At 38.1% G+C, this 16,701-nt stretch overlaps 1 protein-coding gene across 1 annotated transcript; it reads right to left on the reverse strand.

Moving 5' to 3' along the window:
• Nucleotides 1–6: 6 nt before the first annotated feature.
• Nucleotides 7–16,125, reverse strand: CFAP206 (cilia and flagella associated protein 206). Its single transcript, XM_039725584.1, has 12 exons — nt 15,906–16,125; nt 14,503–14,586; nt 14,112–14,202; nt 12,878–13,066; nt 12,457–12,615; nt 11,779–11,987; nt 10,956–11,075; nt 8,315–8,513; nt 7,460–7,597; nt 5,290–5,483; nt 4,127–4,270; nt 7–1,662 (listed from the first exon to the last, which is right to left on the reverse strand). Exons 1-12 carry the CDS (start codon nt 16,011–16,013, stop codon nt 1,432–1,434), a joined length of 1,866 nt encoding a protein of 621 aa, XP_039581518.1. The 5' UTR covers nt 16,014–16,125; the 3' UTR covers nt 7–1,431.
• Between the last annotated feature and the right edge of the window lie 576 nt (nt 16,126–16,701).

The raw sequence follows: 16,701 nt of genomic DNA on the forward strand, positions 1-16,701 counted from the left end.
TGGATTCTTGAAATACCAGCTTGTTGGTAAGAACTATAACATAAAAGCCTCAAAGCAAATAATGATTATATGGAGAGATCACAGCAATAATGAAGAAGCAACAGTATTTTTCTCTGGGAAAAAAAAAAGAGCTTCAGCTAGTAATTGCATTGATATTTTAACTAAGAAATCTAATCACTGGTGCCCGCTCATAATTTAAAAACATGGAGGAGCAGCACATCTAGCTGCTACTGATTAGTTTACTTTCCCAACAGAGAAAATCACGTAGTCAAAAACAATTTAGCAAAGTTCTTTCTTAGTGCTCCCCTCATGCTCCTTTGTTGTTTGTTTTTTTTTTAATAATGCTTTGGGGATTCGTCCCTGTTATGTAACTTTTAAAAGTGAAGCCAAATACCTTGGAAAACAACAAGAGAATGCTATCCTGCACAATGCCCCAGAAAAATCACTCAGCAGCTTGAATCTTCCTTGTCACAAGCTTGTCTAGCTACCAGCCAGGAAACCACACTGCATCACAATGCACACACACAAAGAAAGAGATTTAGAAACCTTAGCACGCCCTATGCAATCAGAGTTGTGCACCTGGATATTGTGCAGATAGCAGCTTGAGGAAGTCTTTATTGTCATCAAAAGAATCTCTGTTTTAAAGTACCCCATTTCCATTTGAGAAGATGTTTCATCCTGAAGCTCAAATAATTCGGGTTTTCACAAACAGAAATACCATCTGCAGTTGCATTGATCAGACGTGGCACATATTTCTTTGCCACAATGACATAAAGATAAAAACCTTTTCTCTGTCGTGCTTTAGTTTTTCAAACACAACCAAAACAGAGCTTTCAAAATGGTCCCTGGCAGTCAAGTTCCTATGGTTTGCAGTGTGCTCCCCAGTACACTGTTTAGCCACGAAATTTAGAGACCTAAAAGGGTGCCAGAACCACCCAGGACAGAAGCCCTCTTCTCAAACTCCCAGCCTTGGTCTACACTCATTGGGTTAATGCCAGCACAAACAGACAGGCCCAAGGACCCAGACTGGTTTCATTTTGTTGGTTTTGCCTTCTTAACAATTCTGCTCTAAGGCTGGAGCTGTGACATTTGAGTGACTTTCCTGGGGTAAGTTTTTTCACTTAAAGACAGTATTTCAACAAGCAGTTTTGCACTAAAACGTCAGTAAAATCCCAGAATGCTACATATTTGAATGTTGGAAGTGAAAGTCCTTGGGAACATCTTGATTCTAAACTGCTGTTTAAAATCTGCTTCAGGCTTATCACTTCTGTCACTTAAAGCCAGTCAGCAGTACCAACAGATAAGATAAATGAAATAGACCAACTGTTCCTGGAATCAACAGACATAGCAAAATCTTTTGTGTCTAAATTCAGATATATTCAGGGATTTTATATACACATTCAAGATGCAGCTTCAGGTTTCTCATTTCACTTAAGTTTCATCCAGTGGTCTTGTCAAGTCTACTGTGACCATATGAGTAGTGGAAGATGATCCTCCTCGGAGACCTTTCAAGAAAATCTGGGGTTTGGGTACATTGCTTGAGTTGTCACGCTTAGTCTGGGTGCCAGCATCTTTTGGCAGGTAAACTTGGGTGAAGTTCTCTCTTCTCATGTGGCTGAGATCAGTCTGCATGGAGTGAGTTAACAAGCGGCGCAAGTTGGCCTAAAGACACAAAAAGAATCAGATTAAGTAAAACTTGGAACATTTTAGCACGAGGATATACTCAGGAATGTTTATTTTACATCCGTGGGCTTCACAAACCTGGAACATGGCCCACTTTACATTCCTGACAATACATGACTGTGATTTCATAAATCCTGATCTAACAGGATGTTTGAACAGCACTTTAGGTACCCCACACAATTTTAAATTAGTCTCTTAATAATTTCATACCATTGGATATTGTCCTTCAAATTTTGTTAAATGCTTCACCTTTGTTTTGTTAGAATAAAATATTTTTATGGCAAGTGCTTCCAGTCTTTGTCTGGTTTCTGACAAATGATGATGAGGTTTAGAGGTTGGTGACACAAAGTATCAGATAAAAGTGAAAAAATGCCTTCTTATACCATGTTGCTCACTAACCCCTTGGAAGGGGTAAAAGTTAAGGCAATTTATGACTAAAGCTGGTTATTCACAGAAATTGCCATAGATACAACAACAAAACTATTTCTCACAAGGTGTTAATATTCCAAAGCCAGCACTTGAAACAAAAAAATGTTCCTTATTCCACTGAGCCTTCTGTGTCATCAACAATGTAAAACACTGTAAATTATGATAATGTTCTCCTCAAAATACACAAAATGCAGTCTTATGCTGGAATTCAGACCCCTCCAAGTAAGTGAGTAAGTCCCTAGAGTCCAGTCCAGTCAGTGAAGACTGGATTCAGTGGAAGCTGGAGAGGGATACAGCTGGCCAAATGTCCTAAATGTTGTATCAGGGCAAGTTAAAATATTCTCCAGCCTCCATCACTGAGGTCTCTCTCTGCTGGAATGGAAGGTGAAACACCTAAATGTAGGCACATTTTGGTACCTTAATCTACAACTAAATTTATATGCAGAGTCATCAAGCAGAATCCAACAAAAAGGAACAATAAGGAACTTACAGAAGAGATAGCATGGGAAGAAAGACAGTATATTACATCTTTTTTCTTTCTGAGGGTTTTAATGACAGAATGTATGCTATTACAAGGAACTATGCTTGCACAGAGAAACAAATGTGAGCTAAAAATTTTACTTCTAGCAGCATATAGGTTTTCTAACAAAGTAATAGTTTAATATTTCATACCACTACAAGTTTTTTGGCTAAGTATGAACAACACAAAAAACACCAAAGGCATGTGAGCTCATCCTCTAACAAAACCCACAAATATGTCTGATGTTTTCCTGAAGAATCAAATTCAATGATGCACTAGTAAACTATTTCTGTTATTTTATCACTTTGTTGTTAAATGTTTTATCACCTCTATATTACAAATTAGCATAGTCAAAGCACTTTTGCATGCATCTGGGATTTTTTCTTTCAGTGCCACATCACTAATCTCACATTTGGACATCTGAGGCTAAAACACCCTTATTACTTCAAAGTATATTCTCCAAATATTTCAAACTAACAAGCTACAAATTTTTGGGAATGATCTTCATGACCAGATATTGGAAAATATCCACTTTTGCTTATGCTGAAGAGCCACTGACCACATCTTGTTTATTTATGACCTTTGTCCTTTTCAGAAGCAAAAGAGGCTTTTAACTAGGTTTCTTGTAAATTTATTTGGCTTCTTTATATACCTCAGTAACAACTATTTCTTAGAATCCTTATGAGCTAGCAACACTGGCAAGACTCCGCAGTCCAAAATTTGGTTTCCTTTCATAATGTTAGAGATTTCATGGCAAAAAGGAAAACAGAAAGGAAATAGGCTGCCCAGTAGACCACAGGCCTCCACAGTGCATCTGTTCTCAGAAGAAAATAAAACCCTTTAGTATTATATGTTCAGTTGATATTGTTAACTGCAATATTCCTGTACTCACAAGACGTTAATTTTGATTGAATTCTGAAAATCAGGTGCTATACCTTGACAACTACATGTGCTGGCAAACCCTAGAAAGAAGCTTCTGACACATTTACTGTTAATTTAACAGTTTTTATGTACTTATGTGGTCAACCTTCTATGGACAGACTGTGATTTCCAATCCATGTATGTTTGTCATACTATCAGAAAATCCTGGTAGGATGACAAACATTTGCTCTGGCTTTTTCTCACAAAGAAATTATATAGTAGTATCTTCAACCAATTAAATTGGTTTGAATGCAAAATAACCTTAATATTCAATGCAAGTAAATTCAAAACAACAAACTCTTACCACATAAAGAAGGCAACTGAAAAATTTGAAATTAATAGATACAGTGGAAGCACTGCTCAAAAAAGCAGGGAAAAATATGGAAGAAGTGAAAGAAGAAGTCTAAATATAGGGAGAGAGAATATCTAGAAAAAAAAACTGAACCAGTTGTAATGAAGGGTATGTCTTTGAATAAAAGGTTACATTTATGTTTCAAGGAACAAAAGTTAAGAATAATTTATTCTCAAATTTGTTATATCCAACAATGAAAATCTGGTAATAACAGTACAAACCAATTTTATAGCTTTTCTTCTCAGTTCCCATTCATTCCATTCATAGGATCTCACAATAGTTGGAGGCAAGATATGAGTATCAGTTTGAGTACCAGTCTCACGTTTTGGGGGTGGTTTCATCGAACTTCTGCTTGCCTTTCTGGCCTGGATGAAATGAAACAACCAAAGCCAAGCAAGGCATTGAGAAGAATACACAGAAACAGCACATGGGTATGGTACTTTTTAAAAGCAAATAGAGACCTGCAAACTACAAGTGGATAATGATTTTTACATTCAACAATGTTTTTGTTCCCCATGCCCCCACTAAAAGGAAAACACTAAGTACCTGATGGATTTAATTTCTGACACAAAACCTTTGAGGCAGAGGCCACAGCTGAGTTGCAGGCTCCTGTCTACCTAGTGAGTGCTTAATTGTTGGATTTTAGAAAAAATGGGTCCCTTCACTACCAGTACTTTATGATGCAGGCATCCCAGTTTGTCTTCATGAATGGAGTAAAAATCACAAATTATAACTGGGAGAAGTGCACAGATCTCTGCCATAAGTGGGATATAAACTATGTTTCAAACCAAGGGCCAGTTCAAGACTACATTCTTTCCACTGCTAGGGATCTAAAATTCACAAGTGGATCACAGAGAATGTTGTCTATAAATCCAAATCAAGTCTTTGAATTTCACAGAATAACACCATCACATTCATTATTGATGACTCTCCTTTTGTTTTTTAATATGTTCCATAACTCCTGTCCCCAGATATCACTACACCCTCATCCAGCACACATGGATGGACTGCTAAGCTAAAGCTCCAGTTAATGGGATATCTGACATATCTTTTGTTGCATTTATTCACTGGTCCTTTAAGCTACTTTTGCAAAAATGAGGAAAAGAAACATCAGACACAAGACCTGCCTAGGCTGTTGACTAGCAGCTTTTATCACTGCCAGAATGCTTTGGATTTACATATTCTCCTATGAATAGATAAGGTGAGAATGTCACTAAGCAGAAACATTTCTTCAACACTCTGAAGACCTGGAAAAGATGGACCTTCAGACAGGCAGAGGATTTTACTTCTTTCCTAAAGATAGGTATCATCTGTTCTCTTTTAGAAAGGACAGACCAACCAGTGACCCAGCAGCTGTTTAGCAAGAGGCATGGGCAGTGTGTACCTGTGCATGTGGAACAAGGTATTCAAACTGATGATGGAGCTCAAGCAGTTGAATTAGCTCTGCATATTTTTTTGCTTTTTCTATATTCAATTGAATGAACTTATCTGGATCTTCAGCAAAGCTGTATGCAGCTTCTTTTGAACTGAAAACATAGTATTTCTCCTTGTGCTTCAAAATTCCAATAGCAGGATTTCCTAAAAATGAGAAGAAAAACCAACCCAAAATAAGCCCCACAAATTAAAACAGTGAACAGTAAGATATCCAACACAAAAGATATTTGTAATCAAGATTCTGTGTTTTCCTCAAGTTAGTTTCACTTCCTTAATTTCTGAACTCAGTATAAACCCTTAAAAGCAAGCTTTTTTAAAATACAGAAAACTCCATTTTGTTAGGTCAGTAAAATTGCTTTTGATCAGTTCACATCCAGCATGCCTTAGGTGCCTGTCTCAGAAAAACAATAGATAAAACACATATAGCAAAGGCATAAGAAACCAGTCTTTACCCTCTGATGTTTCCCCTAAAATCTCCAGCAAATGTCTGATTGCAGATCAGAAGTGCATTTATACCACAGGGCATAACACTGACATGAACTGAAGAAGCAGATAAAGCAGCTGGGAAGCAGAACAACAAATTAACAGAGAAAATGAAGTGTCAATAAAGGCCAAATAACTTATATAGGAAAACACAAACTGATTTCAAGGACAGTGGCAGGTTGGGCTTCAGATGTCATTGCCCAAGAAAGACCAGAACCCTCATAGACAGAGCCTTGAACATACTCAGTCAAATAAGGAATTATTAGTATGCAAACAGAGGAAGAGAAGAAAATCAATATAACAAACTGTAATAATATTTGTAATAATACATTTTGTTCCAACACAACGGAGCAAGTAAGAGGGAGCTAGGGGTGATCAAAGGCTTGTGATACCTTTCATAGAAGGAGGGGTTAAAGAAGAAAGCCTCCTCAGCATTAAAAAGAAAAAAAAGAAATAATATGATAGGGGGTTATAAAACCATGAATTGTGTGCAATATAAAATTACTATTTAGTAATTTTCCTAACAGAAGGACTATCTTTGTTGAAATTATCAAGCCAGAGCTTAAAACCATCTCAAAAAGAGGTACCTGTTCACAGCATATATAATTATAATTGTGGGGCTCTTGAGAATAAGAACATTCCATGACAAACTCTAGATGGATTCCAAAATCAATTAGATAAATGAAAAACCTTTTTGAAGGATTATTCAACAGAAGGTTACAGACTCAACATTAATCAGAGGAAATCCCATAACCACCAACTGCTAGAACAAGAAAGGATATAATTAAGGAAAGATCACTCTGACTTGAATTCTCATCATTTTAAAGTGTTCATGACTGTCCATGTGCAGTAATCAGATACAGGGCTACAGAGACCTTCAAACCAACTAAGGACAGCTGTTCTCATGTGCAATACTAAGTAAGTGTAAGTAAATTACATTGCCATAAAAATATCTGTTCTTTAATACTGACAAGTAAATGGCCACATTTTCCTTCCAAACTCCCATAGGTTTAAATAAATTCTATATGGACAGGTTCTAGAAAGGACAGGGAGATGGAAAACATGAACTAGGATAGCTGAAATAAGGCTAACTTTCAAGACAAATGAGCATAGAGAGGCCAAAAATTCCTACAATTAGTTGACTTAAGTGCACTTTTGCATTCTTTTCAGGAAAGATTTTTAGTACTTTTGTCATGACTATTTAAAAATACATATGAGGTAGGCATGAAAGGCTATGTTTGCAACATATGGATGCACAAAACAGAAGGAATGGCCCTTTCCCTCTGCCTGCATTACTGCACATTAACAACAGTAACCAAACCTGTATTCAGCTGCAGTGTAGGTTATACAGACACACACAAAGCAGGAAGAAACATTTATCCATCCCATCTTGTTTCTGCCCCTGCTTCCTCCTCAACCCGTCCTGCTTCTACTAAGGGCAGTTTATTTGTGTATTTAAAAAAAAAAAAGATACTTTAACAAGGGAAATAAGTTATCTGGGGTGAAAATTGAAAATGTAGAAAAACAGTATTCCAGTTTTGACTGGAGTAAGAGGATGCATTCAGAATGCCTTTACATTTTTCCTAATCCTTGTGTATGTGTATACAGTATGAAAAATACCTAACTACAAAGCATACCTGGTAGGGTGATACCTTTCACACCAATTGAATGTGCACAGAAACCATGGTACTGGATCAGCAACTGATCAAAATTATCAGTAGTCTCTGGAAAAAGCCATTCTTGGTTTGTGAAATCAGAAACATTCACTCTGGTTCCTAAGAAAAGATAAAACAAAGGAAGGACTTCAATATTAAAACATCAGATGACTAAAAGCTAATAATATTACAGGATGACCAGATAACTCTGGTTTTCACAGGATGACCTTCAGTGCCCAGATCCCAAAAGCCAAAGTTTAGTCCTGCCTTGAAAGAGAACCTACTGAAAATCAGTTCTGCAAGAACCTTCTTTAGTAGCATTAGTTTTCTTTGAAAACATGGGACAACAACAGGAAGATAATATTTTATTATTTGATTTTGTTTTCACCCACACATGCATTACAAACTCCCTGGCATAAAACTTGGTTCCTAGGAATACCATCTTACAAACAAACTCTTCTGGTAACCAAAGCCCCATTAAATTATTTTGTTTGTACTCTACCCCTCAATTTCCAAAGTTCTGGAAGGTATAAAAATACATGAATACACTTTAAAAAAATTACAAAAAATATAAATATTCTCAGATCCTTCTGCCATTTTTGTAAGGTATACTTGTATCTAGAAGGTCTATTTTAATATGTAAAAATAGAATCACAAGCAACACTACATGAAAATGTAAATCTACACCCTACAAGGCTTGTTTTAATTTACTGTGCAAATTCTGAGTATTAAAAAATCAATATATAACACCTTCTGTAAAGCACCCATTGTAAAGAAAATTCAAACTACAAAATCTTGGAAAATTAAGGAAAATTTAAAAATTTCAACTTTCCATACCCATGGTTTCTTTTATCCTTTCCACATCACTTTTCACAGTAACTCCTTCCAGAAGAGATGTTAGCATTTCCTCTGGAAAAAGCTGTGATTGGATTTCCAAGAATTGTTGCAGATTGTCAGCCATATTTGTGAGGAAGGTTACCAGTAGCATTTCATCCTGAAAGCCAGTCCAAAGCTTAGAAAGTTCCATAAACAGAGGCTGGAACATAAAGAAAATTATTTGAAATGTAGATATGAACAAAGGAAAGCTGATCTCCAAGGCCTTCAGCAACCAGAAATTCCAGGGGAACTCGGGGACACTCTAAGAAGAGCTTCCATCACATATGCCTAAAGCAAGTCCAGCATGTCAACCTACAGGCAAGAGTTGTATTTTTCTATATTTTACTCCAGAGCCTTTCTCAAATAAATGCACTGTGTGACCATGCTTTGAATTTTCCAAATGACAATACAGTTTTATAACTGAAAAGATGGTATACAGGAGTAAGAACCAGAAGGAACACACCTGATTAATTACTAAAGCAGGCAAACCCACACCTATAAACAAACTACCAGGTTTTGTTATTTTGTCTGCCCTGCTCCAGAGTGACTTGGTACCACGGCCCCCAGGCCATCATGTGTGTCAAATGGAAGGGGGGCAGGCCTCTTCAGAGTGGTCCAGGGCTCAGGGCAAAACTGGAGGCTGCCCTTCCCAGCACTGACATGCTGTTGGCATACAGGTGTAGGCACATAAAGAAGCAGCCTATAAGCTTTAAGTATCAATGCTGTTTTCAGTGACAATGACAGTGACATAAAATGGGCCCTGTTACACAGAGAGCATTTACAGGAAGAGATTCATCCAAGCTGAAATGTACACATGACAGTGACATAAAATGGGTCCTGTTACATCTAAACACACAGAGAGCATTTACAGGAAGAGATTCATCCAATCTGAAATGTACACTTAACCACACATTTTATGCATGGTAACAACATTATCATAAGAGCAGCCAACAGAGCCAGCTCTGGAATTCATCAGCATTGCTAATGCTGTGGAAATGTTACAGTTACAAAAATGGAAGAACCTAAAGGAAGATCAAAAACATTCTTAATAGAATAAGCAAAAACTATTAATGAAATGTACTATTTTTCCTAAAACAAATGTTGCTACAAATATAGGACTTATCCTATGCTTTTTAAAAGACAGAATGCCCTGCTTCTCTACCTTTGTAGAGGATCTAGCTTGTCAGCAACAAGCCAAAGACAAGAAGTTATTTAAATGGTGTGTTAATCGAAAAATCTCTACCTGAAAAGGATCTGAAGTCAAGAGGCATTATACATTCTGTCTTCAGCAGAGAAGACAAAACAACTAACCAACAAGAAGAGAAAAAAAAATCCAGGAAACAATAGACAGCTTTTAGGGAAAAGGGTAAGGTATATCAGTCACTCAAGCCCCACAAAGATATAGAAGAGGAAAAACTGCTTTGCGTAGCTGGACAAAAGGGGAAAATGTTCTCCAAATGAGAACATCTGGTTTATAAAATCAAAAGCATACATAAATTGAAGCTTGGATCACTCAAAGTGCTTTTCCCATGAGTTTCCAGCTTGGATGCTCTTACGGGAAGTGTAAAAAATACTCTGAGTAGGTGGGGGTCATGATCTTCCTCTTCCTCCACAGGAGACTTTATTTTGCTTTTTAAAATTAGCTTAGAATGTTAAAAAAATAACCTAAATCATACATGAAACGGCATGCTGGTGCAGCAGCTAACCACAAGGAATTGGAATGATAATCAAATCACACAAAATAATGAGCTCTTACAAGAAAAGCAAAAATGAAGCTGTTTTTAGCATATTTCTCTCCTGTTTCCTTTATAACATGCCAGCATAATAATCCCAGGTTTTCACAGGCTCATTAAGCAGCCTCCCTCATAATACCTGTAGTTCCCAGCACTCATTCCCCTTCCCCCTACTACCTCCTTCCCATGTCCTGCAGCTCCCAACCAAGGGTGCAACAGTACAGAATATCAATCCTTCAGTGGCTGCTCACTGGCCAGAGAGTGCATAAACCCCATTTCAGACCTGATCTTGGTAAGGCTCTAATTGTGTGTTGCTAATTTTTTTTCCCATAAAACTTGCATAAAATGACATATTTTGATATCTTTGGACTCTGACAAATGTGACTGAAACTTGCCAATAGGTTCACAAGCCATTGGGAGGGAAAAGAGGCTGACACTCCCATCACAGAAACCCAGTTTCTTCAGAAAAATTACATCAATGACTCATACTGTAATTACAGGGATTGCTATGTGAGGGAACTTTAAAAGAATCATACTCTGTTGGGCTGTTTTCTGCAATCATTATGTTCTTACAGTTTCTGCAAGGAACAGGAAAGAGTATATACACACACACAAAATGAAATCTACAAATAATGACAACTCAAGACACTTACAGTAAAATACCATTTAATTCCTTTGCTCCCTTTTTGTACCTTACATTTTTCTTACCTTAAGAGGAAGTCTTTTAGTTGCCCCTTCAAAAATCACAGATGATATTGTACTAGAGAGAAAATTTGTACCCTCTTGCTAAACATAAACTATTTAAAAACACACACTTTAATAATGTTTTCTACTAAAGAAGTAATGGGTTTTCTACTCATAATACTCACAAAAACTTCTCTGGACTCTATGGAAGTCTTATTCTGCACTGTGTTTTTCAATACCATCATTGCTGCTTCAAACTGAACACCCAATGATTCAACTTCTTGAGCACTTGTAATTGCATCAGACTGGAAAGAGAATATCAGGTAAAACATATCATAGCTCAAAAATCAAGGATTTAGTAATAAGTATTTACCTGGGCCTCTTCATTCAACTATTTTCAGAACAATTGTTTTAGGGAATGAAATGTACTCTAGCTATCCACAAAATACATTTTTCCTTAAATGTTCAGGTGTTCAGGCATTTCAGTCACATATAAACTACCAATTTTTACAGAAAATCCTCTACATTTTCCCAATGAAGAGAATAAAAAATGTTTTCAATGCCTTATACAGGAAAGACTAATAAAACCTGCAGTTTCTCAAAAGACAAATTAAAAGCTCTTCATTAACACAACAAGAATTTAAATTGTATTCTTCAAAGACTTTTGATGACTCCATATATTTTGGGAGTGTCTGCAGACTAAAACTGAGATGATTTATGGATTGATCAGGGAGATTTTTTTCTCTCATGCCTTTTGGGGCAGAGAATCAGTATGCAAACAACTTTTAATGGTGGACTTGGCAGTGCCAGGCTAATAGGTTAATGATTGGACTCGATGGTTTTAAAGATATTTTCAAACCTAAACAATCTATGGTTCTTTATCTAAAGATATGTTTTATTTTGTTTTATTTCTTTCCAAATATTTTTTCTTTTATTTCTATCCTGTGCAAGTAGGTAACTTGAAGACATTCCATCTGCAATAGAAGTCCACAGGGTATGACATCTCACCTGAAGGATGCAAAGGAAGGCTTCATACTGTCTCACATTGAATAGTGCTTCTTTCAATTTAAGAAACCTAAGCTGGGAGAACCTCTGGGGGTTTTCCTGCATGGATTCCAGCAGGGCTGTGTAGCGATGGGCCAGCAGCTGGCAGGAGTTCAGACGTTCATCCAGAGTCTGTGTAGCTGAGGGAATGGCTTCGCTCAGGATGCCTGGCACTATCCACATGGAATAAATATGAAATATGTATAAAAACAATTAATGAAATCATTATCACATGGTTAAAGTGCAGTATTTGAACATAATGGTCCTCCAATTAAATTTTGATTTCTACATTTTGTTCTTATATTCATGCATTTCCAAATACTTGCAAAACGGATTAAACCACCCTATCTCACTGTTTAGGCTGTTGCAAATATTTAGAATTACAGGTATGGAAATACCACAGTCAAGTCAAGGAATGTGAGAAAACTTGCTTTATAGTAGATGCAACTCTGTTGCTACAACTGACATGGGTTTCCTGAGAGAATCTGCACCATTTTCCATTCTTAGTTTCCTAATTTGTAAAATACCAATAATAACAATAACATGCCTCCCTGAGATGGGAAATTATTGGAGCAGCTCCAGTGAAGAAGTCCAGGCAGAATGAATTGGGAATACCCAGCTCAAATGCAGTTGTGTACTTACAGTCATCAATGCAGCTTCCTCCTTTCTGGCACTGCTTGTTGTACAAACGAATTCCTGTCACTAGCATGGCAAGATCTTTCAGCTGTTGTTCTCTGTCCTTCTTACTGAGTGAGATGAAAGTAATCATCTCTGTCTGGGGAAATACACTCTGCAAGGCAGCTGTAAGCATTACAAAGTGCAAGAAAACCCTCAATATGAGGGAACAGAAAAGAAAATCAATAAGCAAAAATAGCCTCTCCTGAACAAATGCAAAAAGCAGGAAATCTATGGGAAATTTACACTTCAAGGCTAAGCAGTGACAGTTTGGATAGCAAGCATTCATCACAGTTTACCACGTTTGTATCTAAATATCAGCAAAGAGAAGGTGAAATTTTATTTTTTCAAGAAGAAAGCCCAGTTTCACAGCTAGGAGTTTACTGACCTGTTACCTCCCTGACTGCCTCAATATCTGTTGGGGATCCCAGGCCAGATCTCAGCAGCACATAGGTAACAATATTTTGATACACATTGTCCATTTCTTCTTGTGCACGTGGACCACTCTCTGTGATGGCTCTAACTATAGGAGCCAGTTTTCCTTCCAGAACACGCTCCTGTTCACTCAGTAATTCATCTAGGAAAGAAGGACACTTAGAAAGTGCTATCTAAATCCTTTGAAATTTGGCTCATACAGAGGGTGCAATTCATTTCCACAGTCACATCAACTTAAGGTTTCTGAAGCACAGGTCCGTGGAAGAGATAGTTCATAGTACCACACCATTAGAATTAAAAACAGCAGAGTTTAACATTAATAAAATTAGCATAATTAACATCAGTCAGTAGAGTCCTGAGAACCGCTCAGGCCAAACTAGACAGCAAGTCTCTGGCTCTCTGGACTCCTCTGACTGCAGGAGGACTTAACTTACACACACACATATTCCAAACACATCTGAAGTTACATGCTTAAGTCTGAATACTACTCAGGATCTCAAAAACTTGCTGGAGTTACTGAGCTTATACAGTTCAGAGGATTTAAGAGCAGCTCCCAGTTGCTAATTTTTGGTTTTAATCCATGCTAACAGGAAAACATTTTCATTTTCTCCCCACAGAGAAATGCATTTTTCACGTCTATTCTTCTTCTGTGTCTTCTATTTCCCAGCCAGCCTCCACTGTCCCTTTGAGATCAGGAATTACAATTACAGCAGAGGCATTTTCCCCATCTCGTTTTATTTTCACATTCTCATTCTCAGACCATATGAAATTACTACTGATGAGACAAAAACATACTCAGCTAAGCTGTAACTGACTGTTTAAGATTACTCAAATCTAATGGAGTTAGGGATATTGATAAAATACTGAGTTCTGAGTGCCTTCGGGCACACAGGTGCAGGTGCAAGCTTTTCTTGCTGAAGGCAGCTAACCACTGAACCTGAAAGTGTGTCCTCAAGCAACCTAATAAAATCAATATATTCAGTAAATCTCTCAGCATGAGAAGAGTGTACTCTCTAATCTAATGTACACTTTACCCTACTATATCCATACTGAAACATCAGACTCCTGTACAGTAAATTTCTCCTGGGATTTTCATTTTGTTTACGGCCAGGATTCATTTAACAATAATTACTATTCTTAAATTGTAAACACAGCATCAACTTCTATGAAAACATATTTGAAATTACCTCGGTTTGCATAGTTCATATCAAAGTAAACTTGCATCTTAATTGTGCTTAGGGATGGGTTTGTTGTGTCAAGCAGTCTGGTAACACAGAGCTAAAAAGAGAGTCAGAGAAGTGAGTTTTTTCTCATCTCTGGGGAAACATCTGAACTGACAGTGATCTACTGAAGGTTTCACAACAGCTGTAGAGCCCCCTCACTACCATTTTCTCCATAAAAAGCTTTTCTAAGGCATTTGTTTATGGAAACATAATCCAGCCTTTAGCTACAAAGCCATGAGAATAAAGCAGCACTAAAATTTTGAAAGTGTTCATGTAATTTTAGTTACAGGAAAAGGTAGCAAATAATGCTATAGTCTTAGATAAGTAGTGACTCTCAGCATCATGTCAGAATTACCTGGAGGAGATCCTGCATATCATTTTCTGTAAGGATTCGATCCATATTAAAATCATTTCTTGGATCTAAAACAACAGCTTTCACCTAGAGATTGCCAAAAGAAAGATACTAATTTACATCACAAAATATCATCTTGCAACTCACTTTTTTTTCTGAAAAATCTCAGATGCATTCAATATTTCTTTAGTATTCTTTTTTATCCATTTCAGTCTTTGATAATGAAACAAAATTACTTCATTTCACATCTCACCAGTTTCAATCTCAGTTCTCAGGGCCAAATGAAAAAAAAAATATGTGATACAAATATTTAAATATAGCTCCTTTAAAAATTACTTGGAAAAATAATTTCCTAAGTAACATTGTTTGAAAATCCATCATAGTTGTTTATAAACTTCTAAGTTGGTGCTATATGCATTAACATAAACATTTACCATTTGAATAAAAAAACATAGTGTTCTACATGCAGGAAAATAAATCTATGTTTTCAATTGGTGCTAGGTATCTTGCCAGCCACTTGTATGAATATTTTACTCATTAAAATTTTCCTGCTTAATTGATTAATACCGCTTTTGAGCCCAATCTTTTTTCTAAAGCTGCAGTGTCACCTTTAGAGGAAAAAATAGCACATTAACAGTACTGCTGTGAAGCATTTACATTTATATACAAGTTTATCAAGAGCTGATCATCAATAAAGAAGGAATCTAGCCCATCTTTCTTCAGACACAGCTTTGCAGGTGCATCCAGACTATATTCTGCAGCAGTGCTGCGTCTCCTAAGAGATGCCAAAATCTAAAATGTTTTTAGGATACTTACAGTTGTCTACCAAGGACAATACTGATACTGATTCCATTAAATTTTCACTTTAAATGGGATCAAAGCCCATTCCTTCAAATATTCAGCCCATTTATACTACCTGGCCCTGTCTGAGCAGAGAAACAAACAAAATTATCCATCACAAGAGAGGGAGGAGGTGAACATTGAAGAATAAAAGAAGAATAAATCGAAGAATAAAGAAGAATAAATCGAAGAATAAATATAGCTGCTGCATTAAACATTCACCTATGCATCACAGGCTCATTTATGAAAGTGTGAAGAAACGTTATTAAAACGTGGCAACACTTCTTTTCACTTCTGAAAGAAAGCAATGTTTTATCTGCCTGCAGAAGAAAGCTGCGAGTTGGAGTTCAGAGAGTTTGCGGGACTCAGGACCTGCAGCCTTCTTCGAGCATTATATTCACATAAGATTTCAGGGGAATAAAGTTCTTTCGCAGGTTTTTAGGACCCAATACTGGGGCTGAGTGCCCCTTAAAAATACTTCAGTGCAGGCAATTGGAAACCAGGCTCAGGTCACCCCTGACAGCCTCAGCTGCCGCCAGCCCCTGAACGCTTCCTTTCGCGCTTACCACGAAGGCCACCAAGGTTTCCGAGAGGCTTTGTCCCTGGGCAGCGCACTCCAGGCCCACCTGGCGGACTATTCTCTTGATGACACTTTGGGTCAGCTCGCCGGACATGCTGGCCAAGCACACTTCACCGGGTTGCACTCACTTCAGCGAGGCTCCCTGCGGCCCGAGCCCCCGCCTGCCGCGCAGCCCGTCCCGAAGCCGAAGCTCCCGGGCCGCGGGCCCCGCGTCCGGCCGAGCGCCAGCCCCGGGCGTTGCCATGGGGACGCGGCCCGGCCCGGCTGCCGGGAGAGCAGGCGGGGGTGTGAATTTACACACGGAGCACAGGGAGACGGGCTTTGTGCGGGATAGATGGGGCAGTGTGCGCGCAAAACTTACACGGCTGCATACACTCCAGAGACACGGCTGTGGAGGCACAGCAGTGGAGGTGTGAGTGTCCCGGCACACACAAACCCTGTGTGTGCACGTCTGCAGCTATGGCTGTATGCAGGCGTGTGTAAATATAGATATGTATAAAGACACGTGCATACCCTATATGTACCTTAATACCACAGAATCGTTAGGGTTGGAAGGAACCTATAGAAATTATCCAGTCTAACCCTCCCGCCAAGGCAGGGTCACCTAGAGCAGGAACGTGTCCGGGTGGGTTTGGAAAGTCTCCAAAGGGAGATCCATGATCTCTCTGGGCAGCCTGTTCCAGGGCCCTGCCACCCCCAGTGTCAAGTTCTTCCTCATGAACTTGTGCTTCAGGTTATTCGTGCTGCTCCTCACCCTCTCACTGAGCACCACTGAAAAGTGT

Source organism: Passer montanus, unplaced genomic scaffold, assembly GCF_014805655.1.
Source record: "Passer montanus isolate IOZ18808 unplaced genomic scaffold, ASM1480565v1 scaffold11, whole genome shotgun sequence".
Taxonomy (NCBI): domain Eukaryota; kingdom Metazoa; phylum Chordata; class Aves; order Passeriformes; family Passeridae; genus Passer; species Passer montanus.